At 38.2% G+C, this 23079-nt stretch overlaps 1 protein-coding gene and 1 non-coding gene across 4 annotated transcripts in view; both read left to right on the top strand.

The window, feature by feature from the left end:
• The window catches only part of ATF7IP (activating transcription factor 7 interacting protein), a 95628-nt gene that overhangs the window by 34145 nt on the left and 38404 nt on the right, over positions 1-23079 (top strand). For 2 of the 3 annotated variants that reach the window (XM_012933401.2, XM_004611303.2), the window contains exon 2: positions 15303-16891. In XM_012933401.2, coding sequence (XP_012788855.2) covers positions 15310-16891 — 1582 coding nt within the window. In that variant the 5' untranslated portion in view covers positions 15303-15309. Of the gene's footprint in view, positions 1-9530; positions 9608-15302; positions 16892-23079 lie in introns of those variants that run through there. The other variant, XM_055118062.1, reaches the window with a different exon arrangement.
• LOC129399203 (U7 small nuclear RNA) lies at positions 5121-5179 on the top strand. The gene has a single exon (XR_008626984.1). It is a non-coding gene; the product is annotated as a U7 small nuclear RNA (small nuclear RNA).

A 23079-nucleotide genomic window follows, 5' to 3' on the forward strand; every position in this document is an offset into this window, starting at 1 on the left:
TAAGTGTAATGTGCATTTATATTGCTTTACCCTGTGACAAGAATCTTAAGTGTATTGTTTAAATAAACAATATATTCTTAAGTTCTTTGAAGATGTCAGGAACATTACAATTTGGATATCTATTTCACTTAAGTATAACATTAAAAAATACAAGACAGTAATCTAAGAGTCTTATCAATACTTAAAATATTAGTTTGCTTTTTCAAGTTTGTTTAAACTTTAAAATCTAGCTGCCTAAATGTTTAGATCAGAAGGATATATTATTTGATGGATTATTGCTCCTTTGATTTTTCTTCATCCTCAGAGGCACTCTAAAACTGCCCTTTGTTCGTATATATGTTAAAGGCAATGTTTCTAAGCTTCATTTGTAATTATAAAACATTTTAAAAAATTTTATTGAATCACTGTGAGATAGTTACAAGCTTACAATCTCACAGTGAACAAACACCCATCCCTTCACCAGTGCACATTCTCCACACCAATATCGCGGGTATACCCCCCCTTTCCCACCCTCCCCCTGCCTCCATGGCAGACAATATTCCCCATACTCTCTCTTTACTTTTGGGCATCATGGCTTGCAACACAGACACTGAGAGGTCATCATGTTTGGTCCATTATCTACTTTCGGCACACATCTCCTGTCCCGACTGATTCCTCCAGCCATCGTTTTCTTAGTGATCCCTTCTCTATTCCAATTGCCTTCTCCCCTCCGCTCATGAAGCAGGCTTCCAGCTATGGGGCAATCCCCCTGGCCCTTGTATCTACTGTCCTTGGATGTCAGCCTCATTTGATGCTGTTCTATACTCCACAAATAAGTGTAGTCCCTCTATGTCTGTCCCTCTCTTTCTCATTTCACTTAGCATGATACTCTCCATGACTATCCATTTGTAAGCAAATTTCATGACTTCATCTCTTCTAACAGCTGCATAGTATTCCATTGTGTAGATGTACCAAAGTTTCTTTAACCAGTCATCTGTTCTAGGTTACTCGGGTTGTTTCCATATTTTGGCTATTGTGAACAGTACGACAATGAACATATAGGTACGGATGTCATTTCAACTGTGCTTTTTTGCATCCTTGGGATATATTCCCAGAAGTGGTATTGCAGGGTCATATGGAAGCTCAATTTCTGGTTATTGAAGGACTGTCCATATTGTTTTCCAGAAAGACTGGACCAGTCGGCATTCCCACCAACAGTGAAGGAGCGTCCCTTTTTCCCCACATCCACACCAGCACTGGTTGCTTTTGTTCTTTTGAATGTGTGCCAGTCTCTGTGGTGTGAGATGATATCTCATTGTTGTTTTGATTTGCATCTCCTTGATGACTAGTGATGAGCATTTTTTCATGTGCCTTTTGGCCATTTGTATTTCTTTTTTGAAGAAACTTCTGTTCATTTCTTCTCACCATTTTTTGATGGGGTTGGAGGTTTTTTTCCTACACAATTCTACTACTGTCTTGTATATCCTGGGTATTAATCTCTTATCAGATGGCTATTGGTTTAATATTCTTTTCCATTCTATGGGCTCTTTCTGTATTTTGGTCACTGTTTCTTTTGAAGTGCTGAAGCTTCGTAGTTTGATGTAGTACCATTTGTTTATATTTGCTTCCACTTGCTTGGTCAGTGCTGTTTCATCCTTAAAGATGCTATTAGCTTCAATGTCATGGAGAGTTCTGCCTACATTTTCCTCTATGTACCTTATAGATTCAGAAACGCATATAATTTTCATGATTAAAATTTTTGACTGTCCTACCAAATAAGTAAACTCATTTTGTATCTTGGATAGCACAGATATCAATGAAACCATTTCACAGGTAATTTACCATTTTATTACAGCAAATTGACATAGGGTTTTTAGAAATGCGTATTGGGCCCTGGGAGCCAGTTCAAAGGGCTAGACTGAATCCTCCTGTGCTGCGGCCCTGCATTTGATTCCTGGGATCTTTCATAGTCACCTAGCACTTCCTTTCCTGGAGCTTCTCTCTCATCCCCACCTCAACAAAAATCTCTAAAAGAACATAGAACTTGTGTTTTAGTCCGTCCCATTTTTTCAATTGCTACTTGTCAATATATTCAGATTTTGTTTGTTCTGTTTTTTTTTCTTTTCTTTTTGGGCCACATCCGGCAATGCACAGGGGTCACTCCTGTCTCTGCACTCAGGAATTACCCCTGGTGGTGCTCAAGGGACCATATGGGATGCTGGGAATTGAACCCAGTTTGGCTGCGTGCAAAGCAAACGCCCTACCCGCTGTGCTATCGCTCCAGCCCCTGTATATCCAGATTTTAATGTCAGCAGCTATACATTGTTTGAAAATAAAACTTTTTGAATTGGGTATTTATTTTAAACTAGCCCTAATTTTGTGTAACTACTCCGTTTATACATTATACTCCGATTATCCATTGTTTTTCATCTTTAGGAATTAAAATCTACTTGTGTACATTTTGTAATATACAAAGAAACATTTATATTAAATATTAATACAAATTGATGAAAATGTCACCTTTAACATCCATTATAGGTAAAATTGAAAAGTCAGAATTGAGTATGTACAGGTTATTTTTTACGTGCTTAACTTTTACTTGACATGAACAATACTATTTTTTAATTGCTCAATTATTTTAGTTAGAAAAAATAAACTGAGTGCCTACTGTATGAAAGACACTGTTGGAACAAATTTGTTTTTACAGTGAATAAGACATATATAATCCCAGCTAAAGTAAGAGATCTATTTTGATTAGTTATTTAATCTTTGTGTTTCAATGTATAGTACACAGTCTTGTTCATAGCTCATATTCCCAAGTAATTGCATGGAAAAGGTGCTACTAAAAATGTCCTTTTGGGCAGGAAGAGAGTACAGTGGGTAAGACACTTGATCTCACATGGGGCATTCTCTGATTTGATCCTCAGTACCTCACAGGGTCCCCTGAGCAGTGCTGGGTGTTACCCTAAAACACAGCCAAACAAATGAAAAATGTACTGCTACTTAGATTTTGAAAGATTTTATATAGCCTTGAATGAATTAGAGCTGATTGAAGTACCCAATTCTCCTGAAAACTGAGAAATGTTATTAAGTATTTATGTGTACACATATGTAAATTTTTCTCATGTAAATAACTCAGTATGGACAATGGTGTATACCTTGAAAGTGTCCCATTTATTTTGCTTAACGGTCATATTTCTTTGTTACCTAGTAAGAAATAGTGCCAAGTTCATGTTTGAGATGATGAAATGAAAGGCACATATTTTTACTCTAAGAAAATAATGTGTTTTTGCTGGTAGTTTTGCTATTATATTCACATCTATTCTAGGATTCATACTAGTACATTGTTTCTATATTTAGACTGTTGCCAGGCAGATTTAAAATTTTTTCTCTTATGGTTACCCAGTTTTTTGCTCTCTGATTGGTTACATAAGCCTGCTTGCTTTAGCCAACCACAGTGACTATGTAAATTTTATTCTGTTTCTGTTGCTGTGAGAGAACTGATAAGATGGCTGCAGAGGTCTCCCCTTGGGGTTTCTTTATTATTTTAAAGGAAATTTCCATTATTATGTTAACAAGCAAAAGTAGATTGCTTTCAAATGGTATTTTATTTTTCGAAATAGAAAAATAAAACTAAACAAGCTTTATATGACTTGAAAAAGTACCTCCCTTGTGTCAGATTTGATTAATTTTTTTTATGGTGCTATGTATTGGACTCTTTCAAGAGCCAGCATTATGAGTGATGGGATATTTGTTACTTTTTGTTACTGAGCAACTTGACTCCCCAAAGAAAGCTTGCCTTTTCTGTGTGAAAACTGCTCTTTGTGAGAATGCCTACATTTTGGTTTACAAGTCAGTAGAAAATATTACAGATAACTACCATTGCCTCCTACAAGAATACTTAGCTGTTTCGTTTTAGAAGTATTCCAATGTTACCTACATGTATATATCACATTTTTAGTCAATATTTGTAAGTTTTAACCTATGCTTCAGGTACTGTCCTATATTCTACTGTTAATATATTATAAACTGTCATATATAATAATGCTTATAAATGATCATATAATAATATAATATGAAGCAGCTCATTATGCAGAAATATTTATTTTTTCTTATTAAATGATCTCCTTTTGGGATCAGCATATTGTTACAACAAGCATTGTACACTTAAAAGTATAATACATCTACTTCTCATTAAACAGTATATAGGTCCAGAAAGATGATATAGTGGGTACCTGAGCCTAGCTGAGTTGTGACCTCCAAACAAACAAAATACATAAATATAGATATTAAAACCCTTTTAATAAAGTCGTTTATAGTATTGCTGGAAAGATACATTTAAAAATGATGTCAAAGCAGTGAATAGTGGTAAGAGACAATTTAGGGAATGAATTTTTGATAAAATGAGTCAAAGCTACATGTAACTTCAGGAAATTCATTGTCTTTATTTTTTTTTCCCCTTAAGTCTGTGGACTATACTGGCAGTGCTCAGGTGCTACTCCTAGCTCTGTGCTCAGGGATCACTGCCGGTGGTACTTGGGGGACCATAGGCAGTTTGGGGATTTGAACCAAGGTCAGTTGCACAAAGATAAGAGCCTTAACCCCTGGGCTATATTTCTGGCCCCAAATAAATCTCATTTTAAAACATTCATCACTTAGCATTAATTATCTATATGGTCTTCTGGTTATGGTGCTGTTAGAAGAGAATTCATCATTCAAGACTTTCTAGTTCTTTTATTTTAAAATAGTAAATTGTATTTCTTATGCATAGAATTCTAAATATTTTATATACGTGAACTACTCATTTGTGCCATGATTAGTGTTTTTTTTTAATTGACAGAATTTGTTCTTTTATTATTAATAAAAGATCTTGTACCATTTAGGTCACAAATGGTCTTGTACCACTTAGGTCACGTGAACTGTAGCTGGTTTGTCTAAGGTCAGCACGTACTGAGAACAAGGCTGCTATTGTTTTATGTGGTTTGTATTTTTCACTAGCATCATTCGAGATATGCCTATTGACCCAGCTATGTCACTCCTAAAGTAGGAACCATCACACAGTGCTCGTAGTACTGAGTTGTTTTATTCATGTTGGAAGTGTGAACTCAGTAAAGGGAAGTTAGATTAAAAAATGGAAATTGAAGTGATACAGCTCTTTTAGAATTTGTCTAGCAGGTTTTTCCAGTTCCTACTGGAAATGGGGGGGCATGAAAATGGAACTATTTTACTGTAATTCTATTGTTACTTTAAAAATAGGTTTATGAGCTATAGCTCACTTGCTCTGTAATTCGTTGATGTAAAGTATAGAGCTTGCTGGGTGTTTTTGAAGGGGGGGTCACACTTGGCGATGCTCAGGGCTGACGCTTGGCTCTGTACTCGGATCACTCCTGGCTACTGGGGGGGCCATATGGGATGCTGGGGTTCGAACCCAAATCGGCCATGTGTAAGGCAAACACCCTACCTTATCCCTTCGGCCCTTTTTTTTTTTTTTTTAACATTCAGAATTGTGTAGCCACCAGACAATTAGTGAACTTTTGTATCACCTTTACCAAATATTCTATGTTCTTTAGCAGCCACTCTCAGCTCCTCTCTACCCCTGGCTCTCGGTAACTGTTAATCTGCTTTTTGTTTTTACATTTGCCTTTTCTTGATACATACTGTCACTGTAGCACCGTCATCCTGTTCATAGAATCCAGCAGGCACCAGTAACGTCTCTATTGTGAGACTTGTTAGTGTTTTTGGCATATCAAATACATACAAATGAAATTACTCAGTATGTGGCTTTTTTTATGGTAGGCTTCCTTCACTCAGCAAGATTTCAAGGCTCATTTTTGTGCTAACATTTATTAATACTTGATTATTGGGGACAAATTAGGTTCCAGTCGATAAATACACATTTACTTTATCTTTTCATCAGTTGCTGGATGTTTGTATTATTTTCAGGTTTGGGGTTTTGAGATCATTCTGTGAGTCGTCCTTGTTTTATCACGGACATATGTTTTAATTTCTTCTGGACATACACCTAACAGTGGAATTACTGAAGTTCTTATGTTTAATATGTTGAGAAGCTGCTAAGCTGTTTTCCAAAGCAGTTTTTCACCTTGACAGTCTCATCAGCCTTCTCTGAGAAGCCCAAATCCATCCATCCTTCCTTCCTTCCTTCCTTCCTTCCTTCCTTCCTTCCTTCCTTCCTTCCTTCCTTCCTTCCTTCCTTCCTTCCTTCCTTCCTTCCTTCCTTCCTTCCTCCCTCCCTCCCTCCCTCCCTCCCTTTCTCTCTCTCTCTCTTCTCTCTCTCTCTTTCTCTCTCTCTTTCTCTCTTTCTCTCTTCCTTCCTTCCTTCCTTCCTTCCTTCCTTCCTTCCTTCCTTCCTTCCTTTCTTTCTTTCTTTCTTTCTTTCTTTCTTTCTTTCTTTCTTTCTTTCTTTCTTTCTTTCTTTCTTTCTTTCTTTCTTTCTTTCTTTCTTTCTTTCTTTCTTTCTTTCTTGTGGTCATGGGCAGGGTGTTAATACAAGGGAATAGCACTTGCTTTCCTGCAGCCTACTAACCTTTGTGTGTCTGTGTGGGTGTACCTGGTCCTGTCTGGCACTGTGGTACTGGGCCCCATGTCTGGGTGCGCTTCCCTACTTGACGCCCACCTGATCTTGGGAGAAAGTCCAGAGAGCATGTGCAGAGAGAGAGGGAGGGAAGAAGGGTGGGAGGGAGGAGAGAGTAGAGAAGGAGGGGGGTATGGGTGGGGCAGAGGGTACCTGCTGCCAAATCCCACCCCCAGCCATCCCATTCTTCGTTCTGATTGGCTCCCTGCTCCATGGGAAACAAAGTGACCTGGCACCCCACACCCCACAGAAAGAAAATAACTGTTAGCTCCTGCTGTGTCTGTATCAGGAGGTAATAGGTTCCCAAGGCATTGGGCCTGCCAGTTTCCTCAAATGGAGTAGCTGGGATTTTGAGAGGGATTGCCTTGATGAAATTGATAGATCAGTTTTGAAATTACGGATATTTATTTTGAATTTAGTTTTTTGTGTGTGGGGCACAGTGCTTAGGCCTTGCTCCTGGCTCAGGGGAACATACAGGGTGTTGGGGATTGAACCTGGTCAGCCCGTACAAGGCCCGCGCCCCACCCGCTGTACTGTTGCTCCAACCCCGTAGTTTTTTTTTTTGATTCAGAAATATGGTATGCCCTTCTGTTTACTTTGGTCTGTTTTAGTTTCGTCATTTTTTTTTTAAAGTTTTAGAATATTGTTTTATATGTATTTTTGTTAACCACCCGCTGTACTATTGCTCCAACCCCACATTTTGAGTTTTTTGGTTCAGAATATGGTATATCCTTCTGTTTACTTTGGTCTGTTTTAGTTTCTTCATTTTTTTTTAAAGTTTTAGAATATTAAGTTTTATACATATCTTTGTTAAAATTTTATGCAATTGTAAGTGAATTTTAAAAAAATTTTAGGTTATGCTGGGAAATGTGTGGGAATACAATAGATTTAAAAATTGATCTTGCAGTTTGCAGTCTTTTAAGCCCATTTACTAGATCTGAGAATTTTTAGTGTTTTCCCCATGATTTTTTGTATTTAAGACCTGATCTGCAAATAGTTTTGTTTTGTTTACAGTTTAGTGACCTTTATCTTCTGCCCAACTGCTCTCCTAGATACTTTAGTAAATGCTGAAGAGAGGGGTAAGAGCAGACATTTTGTCTTGTTTCTCCTAGAGCTAAAGCTTTTTTTATTATTAAGTATGTTGTTAGCTGTGACCTTTTCCTAAATTTACCCTTTGTTGGGTTGAGGAGATCATCTTCTAGTGTGTTGAGTGACTTTTATTATTTACTAAGATGATGCACAGATAAATTGCTTTTTAAAAGATAATGAAATAGCTAGGAACCTGCTAGTTACATTCCTCAGTTAATGTGAATGTATATATACATCCAGTGTCTACATGCTGGGAAAATTAGAAGCATACTCTCAGATTTCTGCTGTGTGCACGGTCATTACAGTTTGTATTATATGACTTCTTCATTTCCAAAGGAGTAGAGAAGAAAATTGTGGCAAATGCCACATAGTTTATTGCGTTAGCATTCTGATAGCTGGCTTATTTTCTCAGAGGGTATAATTTGATTAAGTGAATCCTAAAATAGAATTTTCTGAATCACTTAAACTAGTCTTAAATTGCCTGTGTAGGAGAATGAGCTCCAGAATACACTTGGAGAAGAATTTTTAATTTAGTTTTTTTTCCTCTCCTGTAGACTATCTAAGAATTTCCCAAGTCATAGCAATGAGTGTAACAAGTTAGTACCTATCATTGTGGTTTTTTGTAATTAAAGTTTCAAGAGTATGATTTGCTCCTGCAAAGGAGGAATCCTGGGAGATTTTAGGATTTCCTGTAAAGGAGTTGTTGGTAAAACTAACTTCCTGTTTGCTTTGTTATTTTTAAGAAGTAAGGTAGATAGTACTGCTTTCCACATTTTGATACCCTAGCTACTAACGGAGGACACAAGGGGTTGTTTGTTGAAGTGTCATGTTATGATCAGGTTGTATTTTACTGAGTTTGTCTAGTGACATAAGGATCAGGTTTCACCGACAGTTATTGTATAATTGAGTAAGATTTAGCGCAATGGAATTGAAGAATTGGAAACTTTGGGGGAGTTGTGTATCCTTAAATATGGCTAGTGATTTGTGAGTGACAAATTTGCAGTTTCTGGAAAATATTTGTGGGATTTTTAATAGGCGTCTTTGAAAATAGTAGCTATGTAGAATTAGTTACTGACACCGATAACAAGATACCTAATATTTAAAATAAAAATTATAAAGTCTCTATACTAAATTTGAGTATATGGGTTAGAAGTAGATGAAACTATATTGAAAGGTTGCCAGTATCATTAATAGGCAGTACACATAGCAGATTATTGTATTTATTAACGGCTATTAATCATTATACTAATGCAGAAATCTCAAGTAAGATTCAAAACAAGGTAAATACAGCTCTCAATTTAGAATTGAGACTTCTTGAAAAGTCCAATAGCAATTTTTAATTGTTAACGAGAGGCAAGGCATCTTCAGAATAAAGTTGTTTTAGAGTATACCACTAAAATAATTCGCCTATTTACCAGACTCATTTAAATAAAAATGATTTTAGAATCCCCATTACGGATGTTATACTAATAACAATATATTTTAATGACGTGGCTTATATTTGCAGTTTCCTTTTATTTTTAAAGCATACTTCATAGGGGATCCGTATTGTGAATCTAGTGTTTGTATGTGTAGGCATTTTGAACCAATCCTGGTTTTGTAGTTAAGGCTGTTCTTGCAAAACAGTTCTACAGGCGCTTGTTTATTTGATTAAAAAAAAAACAACTATCATTGAAACAGTGTTTGGGGTTATTTTATGAATGTGTTTTATTTTATTCCCAGCGCTTAGATTCTTGGTAGAACACTTGCCCTCATCTGCTTCCCTTGTTGCTGGGCAGGGTTAGTGATACTGATGTCTGATTGGTTTTAGGCAAATCCGGATTTGAACCAATCAGATGGTGAATTTCATTTCTCTTACAGGACTGAAACATTGAGACTGCTGCTGATTTATTTTCCCTTTGGGGAGATTATATAAACTAAGTATGGCTGCAGCAAACTCCCTCTTAGGTATGTTTGAAAAATTACAGGGTTCATCTGTAACTTAAGGAGAGGGGGAAAAAAGGGTTTATTTTTAAACTTGTTTACTTAAAAAAAATCTGTTAGGTAATGAGTATAAGAAGAATATATTTTGATGACAGACTATTGTTTCTTATAATTTTATGCTTAAGGAACTATATAGCATAAGAAAAATTTCCCTTCAGTTTACAGTGATACTGTATGATCCACAGCATTGCTTTATTGCATCAAGAGGGGAGAGCTCACATTAACCTTTTGTAACCTGCCATGAAATGCAGTTAAGGAGAAAAAGATGTAGTAATCTTTCTTATAACACAATATAGGTTATCAAGAATCACACATTTACATTTTTTTTAGATAAAGTAATTCATTAATGCAGTAGACAGCAAATACTTTGTAATGCTATCTATCCAAAGTAAATCTTTAAGTCCAAAATACTATTAATTTTTTGAATCATAAATATCCTAACAGTGATTAATGGGTGTGAAAATATATATTTTGACTAGATTTTTGGTTATGAAAATTTTATAACCTTGAAGATTTATGGGTCTTTTAAAGGAAATTGACACTTAAATTTTGCAGATTATAACCTATTGTGTAGATAAGTATGTTCTTGTGTATTGTTAGTATTTGACTCATTGTCCAGCAAAAAAAATTTCTGGAACATGGCATGGACATTTAAGCGTCAAAGTAGCATATAAATGAGCATTTTATTGATATATGTGCTATTTTTAATACTTACTATGTGGAATTAGAATTTTACATAATTGTGTTCTAGATTACTTGTTATCAGACAAAGAACCTCACTGAAGTAATGCGGATCCAGGTTTTAACTGTGTTTCTCTGACCTTATTGTCTGTCTCCTGTTGCTGGGCAGGAATCAGAATGCTGGTCTCTGATTGGCTGGGCCTGTGAGCTGTGCTTGAACAGCCACTTAAATTCTTGAGCTTTTTGAGCAGGCAGATTGTAGGCTAAGACATTACAGCTTTTGGTAATTCTTCCCTTTTGTTGTCTCATAGCTATGATCTCTTTGCTAGAAAGAAAAGTGAAAGGAGTGGGTGGGTAGAAGGGGATTGAAGCAGAGAAGAAAATAATGTTTTCTCTTAAAGAAGAAGAGGCTCAATGAGCTCAAGTTATAAATTATTTACCAAAATTTTGAAAAAAATTTTCCCAGCCATAGAGACTTATTTGCAGGTAACACATCCTTCTTGACTATTTAAATATAAATTCCTTTGGTAAAGGTGTGACCCTTGTTAGTATTGAAAATTTTACAAGTGGTGGTATTTCCTCAGAATTTTTGTATCTGAATATTTAGGGACTTAACATTTTGAACTACTTATTAACAGTAATCTTCAGGAGAAAGTATTTCATCATGTTTTACAGATTTACTTGTAGATGTAGCAGTCATCTGCTGTGAAATATAAATGCTTTTTCCTGTAAAAATGAATTATGGTCATGAGAGAGCTTAATGATCCTAGTGTTGCCTTCTAAAAAAATAGTATTTCTTTGGTAGAATAGTTTCGTAAATGGCATCTCAGGTCCAGATGACAATACTTGAACTAATATTTAAAACGTTTTGTTTCCTAATAGAGCCATGAAAGGAGATGTGTGTGGAGGTAATGCACCCACCTCTTAATGCGGATCTTTCTTAAGTATGTTTTGCTTATGTAAAACAGATTTTAAAAAACTTAATGCTGATTGGTTTGCACAGATATGGCTGAACCAGTTTGAACTGGTTGTACATGCTTCCTTATTGCTTTGTCTGTTTTTCGTTATACTTAGAACCCGTGGAGGATCTGGTGAATGGCTGTAGTGTGCTCCCTTGTGGGTGTAGATGGTAGTTATTTGGAAATTCTTTGTACGGTACTTTAGTATTACTGCATTGAATGATTCTACTGGTAAATTTATTAATTGAAATGACTTGCTTGGATTTTCTTATTAAATGGTATTTGATGGCATTTTAACATAAAACATGATGTTTGCATGTACTCTGCTGTAATTCATAAAACACCAAAAGTATTAAGAGGAATTTCATATTCTCTGTTTTATGCCTAAAGACTTTCTGAACATATCAATATAATCTTATTAATTGCTTACTATGTTTTAAGAGTTTAATGTTGAGAATCTCATTTAATCATCAGCATAGCACTTATGGCAGGTACTGATAATCCTGTTTTGAAGCTAGCTGCAAATAAGCGCCCTCTTGTCACATAGTAAGTTCATAGGAAAACTAGAATTTGAGCCCATGTGTCTGTCTGCAAATTCATGGCGTTAGATTGCTAAAGATTATGAACATATTCTTGTATTTAACTGCTAGTATACCTGTTCATAAAACACCTGAAAACTGTTAATATGAGGTGAAAGTTTAAATGAATTGCATCTAAATACTTAATATTTAAGGGTGACCTATATTCTGTTGTTATAACTTTTCTTCTTTTATAAGTTTGGAGTCAGCAAGAAAAAGTGAATAGGGATTTGTATTATAATTTCTTTGTAGAAAAAAATTTTAATCATGAATTTGAAATCTGTAGTGGTGGGGGTAGGGGAAATCTTTAGTTTAAATTTTAGTTTACAATTAGTAAGACCATTAGAGTAGGGCCTGTGATAATTTTTCATTTAAGTTTTGGTTTAGATAAGAGCCTAAGTTTTATTTATAGTTTTACTCAGTTCTTTTCTGTAAATTAAAGATCTGAGAAATGTAATTGTTTTCAAGGGAGAGAAAGTGGAATGTTCCAGTCTAAAAGTACTTACTAAGAAGTAAGTACTTAGAACCACCCAGTGGTAGTTCCTCCACCTCTGTTGGCCTCTGCCAAATTGGTGGGGCCATTACTTCAACCAAAGGAACGGTGAAACTGCAGGACTATACCTGTAACTGAACAAGTTGGGTTTTTTATTTGTTGCAGTGAGGGAAGAATCACTAATGTGAGGAAACAAATCAAAGTGTTCTTCTGAGCCTCAGAGAAGTTCTCAGATGTGAAATGTATTTTCTTCAGATAAAGCAAGTGTGTCTTGATGCCGATAATGGCGATTATAAGAACATGCAAATATAAAGCACCATTCATTCCTGCTACCTGTAGACCTACTGTTCAATGGACTACGGTAGTCAGGTGGCATTATATTTTCTCAAATCTTTTCTTTTGTTTGCCATATTGCACTGATCTGACATTAATATAGAAATGGTGATGTTGTCTTAGTTCTGATCTTACAGCAGCTATTAAATGCAATATCTGTAGTTCCCTTGGCAGATAGCCTTTATTAGATTTAGTTGTTTATTTTAGCTTTCTGAGTCAGTGTTAAATTTTGTCAAATGAGTAAGATAATATATATTGTTTTTTGTTTTTGTGGTAAATGACATTGCTTGGATTTTTTTCCGCCTTTCAATAACAGAACTTTATTCTCTCATAGTTGAGGTAGACACTCAGCATCAAGATTTTAGTATCTGGCAGGAGAGATAATACAGTAGTAGGGCGTTTGCATTGCACATGACCTACTGGGTTTGATCCCTGGCATTTCATATGGTCTATTAAGTACCACCAGGAGTGATTCTTGAGTGAAGAGCCAGGAGTAAGCCCTGAGCATGGCCAGGTGTGGCCCCTAAACAAACAACAACCCCCCCAATTTTTTTTGGCAGGGCCATGCCAAGAAATGATTTCTGCCAGATTGTGCTTACTGATAAGGCTTATGGTAGTCTCCCTGTGTATTTATGCTAAGATGTCTCCTTTTGTTTGAGGACATCAGTCTTAGTAGTTTGGACTCACCCTAATGGCTTTATTTTAAGTTGGTTGCTCTTGCAAAGGCACTATACAATATATATGAACTTTCTGAAGTTTTGGGGTACAGTCTCTAGTGTATTTTCACCAAATGAACAGAGCTTTTGTTTGGATCTCACTCACAATTTACTTAAAATTACAAAATCAGCCCTTTTTTTTTTAAAGGTTTCTTTTCTAGTTTTTGGAGTTGTTTTGGTTTGGCTGCCACACTAAAGAAGAGTTCATGGGTTGCTTGGGAGCTTGGGACATGGGGCGAGGGTGTCTTCATACGGTCAACAGTCTGAATCATTTCTCCAGCCTGCCTTAAAAAAAAATGTACCTCGCATGGTCATATTGTATTATTATTATTATTATTATTATTATTATTATTATTATTATTATTGCTTTTTGGGTCACATCCGGCGATGCTCAGGGGTTACTCCTGGCTTTGCACTCAGGAATTGCTCCTGACGGTGCTCAGGGGACCATATGGGATGCTGGGATTTGAACCCAGGTTGGCTTTGTGCAAGGCAAACGCCTTACCCGCCATGTTATCATTCCAGCCCCATATTGTATTATCTTTTTGAGAAATATAACTCAGTTGAAAAAATCCAGATGTAAATTACAAGAAATTTGAGCACAACATACACATTAAAACGTAAGATGCAGCTAAAGCAGTGCTTAGAGGAAAATTGATAGTGTTGTGCCTACATTATAAAAGAAGAAAGATAGAAAATTAATGATTAATGTTTTCCAAAGTAGTTGTACCATTTTATAGTTCCAGTAGTATTGTGGGAGAGCCTAAATACCCATGAGTTGCCAGTACTCATTATTTTCTTTTAATCTGTTTGAGGTATTTGAAGTGGTACTATTGTGTGATTTTTGATTTGCATTTCCTTAGTTACTAATGATGTTGAGTATCTTTTCATGTTGAATGCTCATTGGCCCAGTGTCAAAGAAATTCATTCATGACCTTTGCCCATTTTTTTAAATATAGTTGCATTTTTCCTTCTTTACTCAAATAGTTTATATTTTCTAGATGCAGGTTGCTTCTCAGATATTTTATTAGCAAATATATATGCCTTGTAGAGATTTTCTATTTTTTTAACTTGATGATATCTTACTAATTTGTTTATAATTTTATTGATCTAGATATGCCTGCTAGATGATATTATAATTATACATTATAATTATAATTATACATTATAAATGTAATCTTTCCTTACAGGTTCCTTGTCATTTACTTGTCTCTATAGCTTTTTCTGATTCCTCTTTCACTTGTGTTTGTTTATTTACTGGTCTTTCACAAAGTGGTGCTCAGGAGGCCCAGGGGCCTCACTTCTGTTTCTCAATCAGGCCAGATGGGCTGGCAGTTGATTGCGAGGGCCTGAGCATGTGGTGCTGCTGGGGACCTGTGGTCTGGGGATTCTCCAGGCCACCCTGGCAGTGCTGATCTTCAGGACTGCAGCTGGTGGGTACTTGTGGGGGGCCATGCGGTTTTGGGAACTGAACAGAGCCTGGGCTGGGCCATGCTCACTGACCACTATATTATTTTCTGATCCATCCCCAATCTCTGTTATTAGTAAGACATAATTTTTTATTTCCTATTTATTTTCTTGCTACGTCTACATCTAGTTTTGGGGAAATGGTCACATATCTTTTTTAGACTCTGAATGCATTAGACTAGTAAGAATGAGAGCTAGAAATCAGTCACTTGCTCCTCACTATTTCCTGGTAACTTATCTTTTATATATTGACCTATTTTATATTATGTAAACCCAATAAATATGAAAATGAATGCATGGCAAGTGTTACTTTGCTCTGCATATTATCATCTTAAAATTGCATAAAGTGCTGCTTTGTTATATGATCAGTCTCAAGTCTATAATAAGGTGGTTTCTGTTTCAATTAGTAAATTCTCTCTCTTTTTTTTACAGAATCAAAATGGACAGTATAGAAGAACCTCAGAAAAAAGTTTTTAAAGCTCGTAAAACAATGAGAGTGAGTGATCGTCAGCAACTTGAAGTAGTATATAAGGTCAAAGAAGAGCTGTTGAAAACTGATGTCAAGCTGTTAAATGGTAACCATGAAAATGGAGATTTGAACCCAACCTCACCTTTGGAAAATACGGATTATGTTAATGACAAGGAAGAGGTGAATGGCATTGAAGAGCTTTGCTTTGACTCTGAAAAAAATAAATCAGAATGGAAAGAAACACCTTGCACCTTAAATATTAATGTAAAAACCAAGCAGGATGATGATTTAAATTGTGAACCTTTGTCTCCTATTAGTAAAACTCCCGAATCAGCCTCTCAACTGACTGTTGAATCAAGTTCTGGTGATCCGTCCCCCGGTGATTTGGCTGCCAGAGATCCAGCCTCCAGAGAGCCTGGCACCGCTGATCTGGCGCCTGGCGATGCAGCCTCTGGAGATCTGGCCCCCGAAGTATTAGCTTCTGGCAATGCCGCCCCTGGTGATCCTGTCGGTGGTGAGTCTGACTCTGGCGGTTCTGCGTCTGGTGAATCAGTCTCTGGTGAGCCTGTGTCTGGTGAAAAAATCTCCAGTGAGCAGGTTACCAGTGAACTGGTCCCCAGGGAATCCGGTTCTGCCGAACCAGCCTCCAGCGATCCCGTGCCTGACAGTTCGGCCTCTGGTGATCGGGCCTCTCAAGGACTTCCCTCCAGTGACCCATCCTCTAGTGATGTGACCTCCGGGGATTTGGCCTCGGCGGATTTGTCTTCTAGGGAGCCAGTGTGTGGGGAGCAGGGCTCTGGGGAGCCAGCTTCTGACGAGCCAGCGACTTCTGATGAGGGAACTCCCGAATCCGCCTTGGAGAGCACCTTTGAATCAAGTTCCGTAGCAGCTTGTGAACCGGCCCCCGAACAGGACAGCGCAGCGCCTAACAGCAATAACGAAGATGATGTTCTTGAACAAGAGACGGATGATGAGAAGTTAGACGAAGTCTTTTCATTGGATGAAAAAAACAAAGCCGATGGTAACATCGATGCCGATGAGGAAACGCTAGACACAGATGACACAATTATTTGTTCCGATCTGTCTCCTGAAAATGAGAAGAAGGTAGATGAAGAGTCTGTTGTCAAACCTGTCCTTGGAGACGAGGCTATATCTAGCAGCATGGAAGTTGACCAAAATGAAAAGAATGAAGAGGAAAATTCTACAGACATAACAGAATCTGCACGTGAAGATGTTGCAAAAGGTGATAAAAGTGAGAGTATCTTAGAAAGCGCGGACTCCATGGAGACGGATGAGATCATTCCGATACTGGAAAAGCTTGCCCCCGCTGAAGATGAGCTTACTTGCTTTTCTAAAACTTCTCTCCTTCCAATTGATGAGACAAACCCAGATTTGGAAGAGAAGATGGAGAGTTCTTTTGGTTCACCGTCTAAACAAGAAAGCAGTGAGAGTTTGCCTAAGGAAGCCTTTTTGGTTCTTTCTGATGAAGAAGATATTTCAGGAGAAAAAGATGAGCCTGAAGTTATATCACAAAATGAGACGTGCTCCCCAGGTTAGCCTATATTTTTTCATTTTAAAGATTTTTCATGAGTTTCAATAAAATGCTTAAACGTTGTCATAAAGTTATAAATTTCTTTTAGTTTCAGAAAATGTTGAGAGTGGTGGTGACAAGAGGGATCTCCTAACTTCATAGATTCTGAACTTCCCAGAATTCAGAATTACAGTTTCTGTTCTGTGTCCTGCCTTGAGTAAGTGCTAGGAAGGAAGATAAAATAAGTAGAAAATATGCTCCCCACTGTACAGGGACTAAGGAGTCTAGGTTAGAGATAAGATGATTGGGCCAAAACAATGGTTTAGTCACAGTGCTGACTAAATATTTGTGGTTAAAAATTATTGTTAATACATGAAAAGTGTATCGTGGAGAACGTTGGTTATGAGACTAAGGCATTTTGATACAGTGGGGAGCCATCAAATTATTTTAAGCGGAGGAGAATAATATATGATAGCTTAAATTTCATTTTCTTCTGGGGCCTCCAGTGGCTCTTGGAGGGGTCCTCTTGACTCTGCTGGGGGGGAAGGGTATTTCTCCCAGTGATGCTCAGAGATCATGTGACGGGGGGAGGGGGACTATACCTGGGTGTTCCAAATGCAGAGCCATGCACTTAGCTGTTGAGCTGTCTCCGAGAACAGTTGAAAGTTCTCCAGCCCCAGATCTTTTATTTTGGAAAGGCAGTAGGTAGGCTCTTTATATACTTTTATATAAGTAAATATATATATATGTTATATATATATTTATATATATGTTTTATATATATGTTAGGAGTTTTATATATATGTAGTACTGTCGCCCTGTTGCTCATCGATTTGCTTGAGTGGGCACCAGTAACATCTCCATTGTGAGACTTGTTACTGTTTCTGGCATATCAAATATGCCACGGGTAGCTTGCCAGGTTATATATGTATAAAACTTTAAAAAAAGTTTTCTGTGGTGCTGGGAATTAAATGCACAGGCTCAAATATGCAAGACTTTGAGCTTTATCCACCTCTTTAAAAAGTAATGAGAAATTCACTCCTTCAGTTAGTATTCATATAGTGATATTGGGCAAGTCCTTAAACGTATATTTTGATACTCCATATGAGAAAGTCATAATGAATATATCTTATTTAATTAGTTTATACATTTTACTTTGTGCCACAATTTTGATCCTGGAGATAAACTCTCTACACAGTGCTGTTAAATGCAGAGAGAGAGATGAATATTAAACCTTCTACATTGAAAATTCAAAGTTGTCCTTATTTTTCTAAGTTTATTTTTATTAAAACACCATGATGTATAAAGTTATTCACAGTACAGTTTGGGGTATATAATATTCCAACATCAGTCACATCACCAGTGTGCCTGTCCCTCCACTGGTGCCCTCTGCTCCCCCCCGCAGCCTGCATCCCTAGTCAGCACATAACAAAGTTATTTCACATTGTTTGCTCCCCCAAAACTTAAATAAATGGCAAATGAAATTGATGGAAAAGAAATCAATAAAAGTCAAATTCTGATGATTGGATATTAACTTGCATGAATAAATTCAAATAATTTAATTCCGATATAATATTGCTATTCTCATTTGCATAAAAAGCTGTTAAGCAAATTTGTCTTAAGTGTAGCAGTTACGGTAGGTATGGGCAGGAGCAAAAATGGAAAAGACAGAAAGCAGATAGAAAGGCATTGCATATCAGAACGGAAAAAGAAGCCTTACAGCTGTACATGAACAGGTCCGAGAACACTGTCACGTGACGTGTGAAGAGACAGGCTGCTTAAGAGGCTCCGGAAGGTCAAGCTTGCTTTTCTTTCTGAGGAAGTTCAGACTAATTTGAGCACCTGTCACGCGCTCGAGATCTCGGGCTGATTCTCTCGGGCTGGTTCATCTCTGCCCTTGCAGGACCAGGTTTGAAGTCAGGTTCACAAGGTCAGCATGTTTTTTCCTTCTCCTCTTTCCTCTTTGTCATTGAATCTTTTTTTTTTTTTTTTTTTTTTTTTTTTTTTTGCGTTTTTGGGTCACGCCCAGCGATGCTCAGGGGTTACTCCTGGCTTTGCACTCAGGAATTACTCCTGGCAGTGCTTGGGGGACCATATGGGATGCCGGGGATCGAACCTGGGTCGGCCGCGTGCAAGGCAAACGCCCTACCCGCTGTGCTATCGCTCCGGCCCCCGTAATTGAATCTTGATTTTCGTCTTTCCAGCCTCTTTCCCAGTTGTTCCCTGTGATGCTCATGTTGGTGGGGGCACAGGCAGCCCTGGTGGCTCCTCCCTGCTGTGGCAGTGCTCCAGGGGCCCATTTGGGTCCAGGGGTCAACCCCAGGGCCTTGACTCTGCGAGGCTGGTGTTTCACCCCTTGGGTCCTATCCGTGGCTCCTACCCCCCACCTTTTTCTTCTATACTTGAATCATTGACTCCAGGTTCTTTGGCTCTCGGAAGATAGAAACTCACGTGAGGACAGAGAACTTTTCCCAGACAGCATTTGTTGGGGACAGGGACTGCTGCGGAGCGTGAGCCGGCCTCCCTGGGCGGGTGGAGGCGGTGAAAGGATGATGGACAGCGCAGGGTAACCGTACGTCCTCGCTCCCGCCGCAGTGTGTGTTGTCCGGTCCCGTGTGACTACCCCTTATCACACTTGCCAAGCACTTTTTCTCTAGCTCCTTAAAAAATATTTTTTTAAACAATATTTTTGGGAAGAAAAATATTTTAAGGGTAAACCCGATTTTATCATAAATTATTAGTTTCTTTCCAGATTGTTTGTGTTCCACATAAAAATTTTTTGGGTTTTTTTTTTTTCCTGCCCATCAGATTTTTAAGGTAAGGAACATAAATGCTAATGAGGTTAATTGCATGGGAATAGCTTCAGAAGGTTTCTGCTTTCGCTTTAGGTTTAATGATAGAATTGCCACTTGAGGTTTCCTGATGGTGTTGTCGCGTACAGTTGCTCTACCCATTGGTGTTCTGTTGTTACCTGCCATTCGCATTTCACCATTACTTTCTTTGTGGGACCTCTTTGCCCTTTACATGAGTTTAGATGTTGTAGAACTCTGTGTATCAGAATGCTGTTTGTCCAGGTAGGATGGAAGAGAAGTATTTCATGACCTGGAGGTCATTTGTGATTTTTGACAAGGGGCAGTGGAATTGTAAAACCTGAGATTGGATTTTAAGGGAGAATGGAAAAATTGGGGGCAATAAAATGGAACTTTCTTTTTCTCTGAGTTTTATTTTGAAAAGGAGCATTAAAGTAATGAAGGTGTTAATTGGGAAATTACTGATTTGAGTAATACTTAAAATTTTTTTTAGAAAAGTCACATTAACAAAAATGGCCCATTTTTCTGATTATGTGTCAGGCGTGTTCCTGTGTAGGCCATTCACGAGAGACGGGTTGGTGCAGCCAAAAGCAGGTGATAAGCTTGTCTTCCAAACCCAGCTTCCTCCACGGTTGGGCCAGAGGTTTGTGTAGGACTGGCCGGGAAAGGAAGTCAGGTCCCGAGCGAGTCTCAGAGCGAGAGACTCTCAGTTGGTGCCAGTAGCTAATCCCCAGGGAGTGAGGGTCAGGTCTTTGTAAAGTTTGAGACGACTTGGTTAAACAACATCTGTCTCTAGGGTCTGCGTGAACGTGCAGACCTTATAGAACCTTTCCAGAGGGCTTGGTGTCCCCCCCCCCCTTCTGTAACAATGCATGGAAATGTCTTTAGAGTGGGAGACAGGGACAAGGCCAAGGCCGAGTGAGAGGGTGTAACAAGTACTGATGGAGAGAACAAGATAGAGTCTGTAGTGCTAGCTTATATGAGGTTAGGAGTTTTATGTTTGCTAGACATTTGTATTTTATCTACGAATCTAATCTCTGGCAGGGACTGAAAAACTGGCCCATAGACTGTTTTTGTCAGTAAAATTTTATTTGAACATAACCACACACATACACACATCTTTTAAAATCACTGTTTTTTTTATATATATATAAATATATTTATTGAATCACTGTGAGAACAGTTGTCTGTTTTAAGGTTTCGGGTTTAAGTCTCAGTCGTATAATCATGAAACACCCATCCCTTCACCAGTGCACATTTTCCACCACCAGAAATCCCAGTATACAACCCATCCCACACCCTCCCCCCACCTGTGTGGCACATAATTTCCACGTTACTCTCTCTCTACTTTGATTACGTTCAATATGTCGACACCAGACCCACCATTATTATTTGGGATTTCCACTTAACACTCAGACCTGCCGAAAAGGCGACATTAGACAGTTTGTTTTCTATTGCTGATTATGAGTAGTATATGATGTAAATTGCGGCCGTGCGATTTTGGAATTCTGAAATTTTAGTAATTAAATCTGGAGGGATTTCTGCCAAAAGTCGCTGGGTTCCGGGATTCGCTTGTGTGTCTCTGGGATCATGGCCATTAAGCAGCTTGATCAGTAGCAGTAGTTTGTGGGCGGTGACTGGGGGTCTCCTTGGGGTGGGGGAGGACAAGGGCCGGCTCTACCCTCATCCCGTGAGGCCCCGCATGTCTCATCACTGCTGGCCCATTCCTGACTGTCCAGTGGCCTCTGGAAGATGGTGGCCAACTATGTATTTTTTTAATCATTGATTTTTCAACAGAAAAAGTTAAGCACGGAAAGGAAAGAGACCCCATGTTATACAAAACTGAGAAAAAAAAAAAGAGGTTCATCAGTCCCTGATATAAAGCAGCCGTTTTGCATTTAGGCACTGTGATGTGATTGACAGTAACGTTTTGAAAAGAAGGGTGGCTTCTCCACACCCACTGCGAGAGTCCTAGCATCCCTCTAACAGTGGAGGATACCCATCCAGACTCCCACACCCACTGCGAGAGTCCTAGCATCCCTCTAACAGTGGAGGATACCCATCCAGACTCCCACACCCACTTCGAGAGTCCTAGCATCCCTCTAACAGTGGAGGATACCCATCCAGACTCGCACACCCACTGCGAGAGTCCTAGCATCCCTCTAACAGTGGAGGATACCCATCCAGACTCCCACACGCCTCGTCTCCCGAAGCCTGCCTTAGTGAATTCATTTCTCTAGACAGACGCTCAGGGTCTCTGTCATTGGCCATGACTACGTTCTTTTATACTCCACATATGAGAGACTTTGGTATTTGTCCTTCTCCCTTTGATTCACTTTACTCAGCATAACATCCTCTAGTTCTGTCCAGGTTACCACAAATGACAGGATTTCATCTTCTGAGTGATGTTCCATTTTGTATATACCACAGTTTTCCTTATCCACTCATCTCTTCTTGGCATTTGGATTGCTTCCAGATCTTGGCTGCTGTGAGTGGTATTACAGCAGCCATTTTAACCAAATTTTCATGGACTGAAGTTCTATAATGTGTCACTCTGAAAATGGAAAACTGACTCCCTAGTGTAAATTTTGTTTGCTTATCTTCAACAACACACTTTTTCAATATTTCATTGGGTCAGAAAAAGTAAGTGGTAGAGTAGTGATCAAACATTTACTTTGTCTCAGCTCTTTCCCAAAAGTTTCAGGGTCACCTACTATTGAAAATGTGCTTCCCTTGCTTTTAGTGCATTTTCAAGTCTGGTTGAAATAGTACCATATAGAAATTGTATATGAACATATGCTAGTGAGGCAGCCTTCAAGACCAGAAAAATGAAAGCAGAAAAAATACCTGCAAGTACATTGTATTACTAAAAAAAAAAAATAGGTAAGATTTTGGACACGTTTCAGTAATAAACTACTTGAAAATTTATATAAAAGATGTCTCTGTGTGGGCCTTTGATTATTTTTAAAATTTTATTTTTATGAAGTTGTTCACAGCAGTTCACTATTTTCAAGATTCAAACACCAACCCAACCGCTATTGCACCTTCCCACCACTGTTAAGAGGAAAGTATGTGAAGATTGTTTCATTTCATTCTGGAGCCTTTAAATCCCTATATAAGAGATTAGTAACATGTTTGTTAAACCCCATCAAACGTTGTGTGCGACTCTTGGTATATTAGTGCTGTAGAGCACGAGAGGTCGCTTCAGGGACTCTGAAATCTAGAATGCGATCATAGAGCAGATTCACTCATGGGTAGGGAAGGCCTACATTGCTGTCTTCCAGGAGCTTTATTTCTGAGTCTCTGGATCTTGGCTGTTGATGAAATTATATGGTGCCAGGGGCAGTTTGTGGGTGTGACTGCCAAGCTACTGGTAAACTTGGGAGCTGGGGGGAGGAG

Source organism: Sorex araneus, chromosome 10 (genome assembly GCF_027595985.1).
Source record: "Sorex araneus isolate mSorAra2 chromosome 10, mSorAra2.pri, whole genome shotgun sequence".
NCBI lineage: Eukaryota > Metazoa > Chordata > Mammalia > Eulipotyphla > Soricidae > Sorex > Sorex araneus.